General features: G+C 53.7%; 2 protein-coding genes across 2 annotated transcripts; both read right to left on the bottom strand.

Annotated features, from left to right (window-relative positions):
- Positions 1 to 438: 438 nt before the first annotated feature.
- Positions 439 to 1,781, bottom strand: PPTG_19469 (hypothetical protein; the record flags this gene model as incomplete). The annotated part of the gene is made up of 3 exons (XM_008917899.1): positions 439 to 674; positions 807 to 1,623; positions 1,683 to 1,781. 3 exons carry the CDS (start codon positions 1,779 to 1,781, stop codon positions 439 to 441), a joined length of 1,152 nt encoding a protein of 383 aa, XP_008916147.1.
- Positions 1,782 to 1,845: 64 nt separating this feature from the next.
- Positions 1,846 to 3,009, bottom strand: PPTG_24591 (hypothetical protein; the record flags this gene model as incomplete). The annotated part of the gene is made up of 2 exons (XM_008917898.1): positions 1,846 to 2,597; positions 2,703 to 3,009. The coding sequence occupies 2 exons, from the start codon at positions 3,007 to 3,009 to the stop codon at positions 1,846 to 1,848; spliced, it is 1,059 nt and encodes a 352-aa protein (XP_008916146.1).
- Positions 3,010 to 3,042: the final 33 nt, after the last annotated feature.

Here is a 3,042-nt window from a genome sequence, read left to right as displayed (position 1 = left end):
CCATAAAAGAATTGCAAGGACCGCGCCCAGAGCATCACGAACGTTGATGCTGAACCACGCTGATTTGTCGGCCGTCGCGGACTTGACCGCGTGAATCTCTTGTGCGTCGAAGTGTATTCTAAAATATTCGCGAGCTGCAGGGTAGAGGACGCAGAGCCCTTCATCACAGGCGTCCATAAACAGGTGCACGGAAGGCTTCAGTGTGTTGGCCACGACGCTTGTGGACACTTTGTTCGCCGCGCCATTTGGTAAGAGACATTCGACCCAACGGAGATCTTGGAGAATCTCGGCGGTCAGACGGATGCGCTGGAACCGACGCGTGCGAAGGCATGCCTGGTGTAAACGCTGGACGAACGTCCGCGCCGATCGACAGCACAGACACATGTACCGCAACGAGCCAAGTAGTTTTCCAGTTGATGACGAGATACCAGGTCCGATTCAAGAGCCTTTGCAATTCGAGTTAAGGCTCTTTTGCACTTTGTCAGGCGGCATCGAGATGGTCCGTTCTTGAGTATCCCATGATAATCCAAGAACGTCGAGATTGGTCGCCCACGGTGAAAACTTCTTTTCGTTGATGGCGTTGGGGCCGAGAACAGCGAGCATACTGAGTTGAAGAGCAGCTTCTGCCAGTGCGAGACGATTTCCTTTGTCCACCTCCAGGAGGATGTGGTCGTCTACCCACACGAAAGAGAAGAACGGTTCCTAGTCAGCGTCAGAGGGATCCAGAGAATGTGGGCTCTCCCGGGCCACGAGAAACGACATGCCTTCCCCGAACACTCCGTAAAATGGAGGTGAACCAGTCCAACCGAAAGGAAGTGCCAGATCAATCACTGCAAGATCACCCATTGAGCCAGCAAAGTGAGCAGCAAGGCTGGTTGCAACGGCAATGAGCCGAAAGGCAGTCTTCACATCCCCTTTGAGTAGTTTAATCTTCAGCGTTGGGTGCCGCTCCGCGAGCTCTTCGATCCTACGGGCAATGCGCCGCACGGACTCATAGTTGAGATCAGGTAGCTTTGATTGCGTCGAGCAATGGTTAATCGATGAGTCCTCTGGGTACGATAAATCGTGAATTAATCGAGCACATTCTGTCGGGTTGACGTCCTTTTTAGGAACGCAGCCAAAAGGGCTGAAACGAAGAGCTGACCATCGAAGAGCAACAGGGAGATCGAGCACTAGATAAGTTCCTTGAGTCTGCCCGTCCCCAATGCTGCGTAAGAGTGCACGATTGAAGTCTCGAGCGCTGGCGTGATTTCGAGCAGGCTCAGTGTCGGGGGATCGTGGACCTGTGAAGTTGTGGGAGACACCAAATGTGGCTACGGCAACGGCACAGTGACGGTGACGATATCCATGGAGTAAAATGTCCAGCCAAGTGGGGTCCATGGACTTGTTTGGTCGCCGGTCTTCTGGCGACTCGTTCCGCCATAGACGGATTGTTTCCGTCAGGGTCAACTGCAGCTTTTCCACTAGGCGAGACAAACTGGACAATATTGTGCGGTCAATTAGGCCGGACGAATCGCCCGACATAATCGCATCAGTGATGTTCTTCGGGAACCGAATGGAAGCGGAGCAAAAGGCCTCACGGAGCTGATTGCAGCGGACGAGCTGTTGCTCGTGCAATCGAGTCTGTAGAGTGCTGAGAACGGCAGATACGGTGCCTGGAGTGACCCGAAAAATCGGCTCACGCGGTCGCAGGCTGATCTGTGGAGCTGGTTGCGATTGTACTCAAACTCCTTGAAGTAGCAACGGTAACGCTTTGACTTGACGAGACGACATACAGACATTCACAGAAGAAGTCGCTGGTTTCGAGGAGGTAACACCAGCATGGCCACCCGGTAACGGATAGCTTCATAGCCGAAGCTCGGCACGGATCCCGCCGAGATGCTGGGTGATATGATCTCGCACGACGGAAGGTAGCTCTGTCGGTAGGAAATGGGCGTGGTTCGGGAATGCACACCGTTCCTCGCTTTTTGAGACGCAACCGCCTGAGGATAAGTACTTCATGCAAACAGTTTGGCGACCCTTTCGTGGAAGCGCCTCAATCACTTCATCCGGGGGTTTTCTGCCATTGCGTTGGAAGTCGTGGCGTCGAGGACCCTCGTGCCGACCCTGGTGGGTAGGCTTGCCTTGGCGAGTTGCTGGATTCAGCAAAGCAGCGACTCGTTCGGACTGGATAATGTACAGAGCGCTCTGAAGGTCAGAGTCTTTGAGAGAAAGTCTGTCACGAAGCTTCGTACGGGTAGCGGAGCCAAGACGGGCATCAACTTCCGTCGCTGCTCGGTAGTCTTCCAGGACGCGATCCAGCCAGAACGCAATAGTCCCAACATCTTGGGAGTTCCATTGACAGTATTCACGGAGTTCCTCCATAAACTCACGCGCACCACTGATAAGACGGCACGTATGAGTGTCGAAGAATTCTTCCGCAAACAAATGCAGGACTGTGAGAGCGTTGGCCACGTCGTCGATCGCCTCTGCTTTTCCAACCTTCGGCATCGCCACCGAGGCGGTGAAGGTTTTCAAATTGACCGATCCATCCGCATACCAAGCGCGCCGAGCCGCAAAATCGAAGCGCTTGAAGTGCAGGACAGACAGACCACGAGCTCCAAATTAAAAATCGAATACGCGAGTGATGATAGCTGGATGTGGTTGGAACTTGGTGGACCTAGACGATATCATCGAGTCAACTAACGCAGATGGTTCCTTACCTGCATACTCCGGTGCGGTGATCATACCGTGAATCAGTAACCGGGTCGTCGTTGGAGCAAATGGATGCTTTGATGGACGGTTTTCAGAGCCAGGAAACGACAGTAATTCCGATGGCGCGTGCAAACGTTGACGTCGAGCAGGTTTTGAATCTTCTGACGGCGCTGTGCGCTTCGATGATGTGGACTGGCAAAGGTCCAAGTAGAAACGAACCAAACGGGGATCATCTGCGATCGCCGCGATAATTTTACCGTGATTGTCCGACGATGTGCTCGGATTGATGCTAGCCACCGCGGCTCGCCGGGCCATGGCTCGATTGGCTTGGTACCTCCCCGATTTCAG

Source organism: Phytophthora parasitica (assembly GCF_000247585.1).
Source record: "Phytophthora parasitica INRA-310 unplaced genomic scaffold supercont2.121, whole genome shotgun sequence".
Lineage (NCBI taxonomy): Eukaryota > Oomycota > Peronosporomycetes > Peronosporales > Peronosporaceae > Phytophthora > Phytophthora nicotianae.
This window is presented reverse-complemented; position numbering and strand designations above follow the sequence as displayed.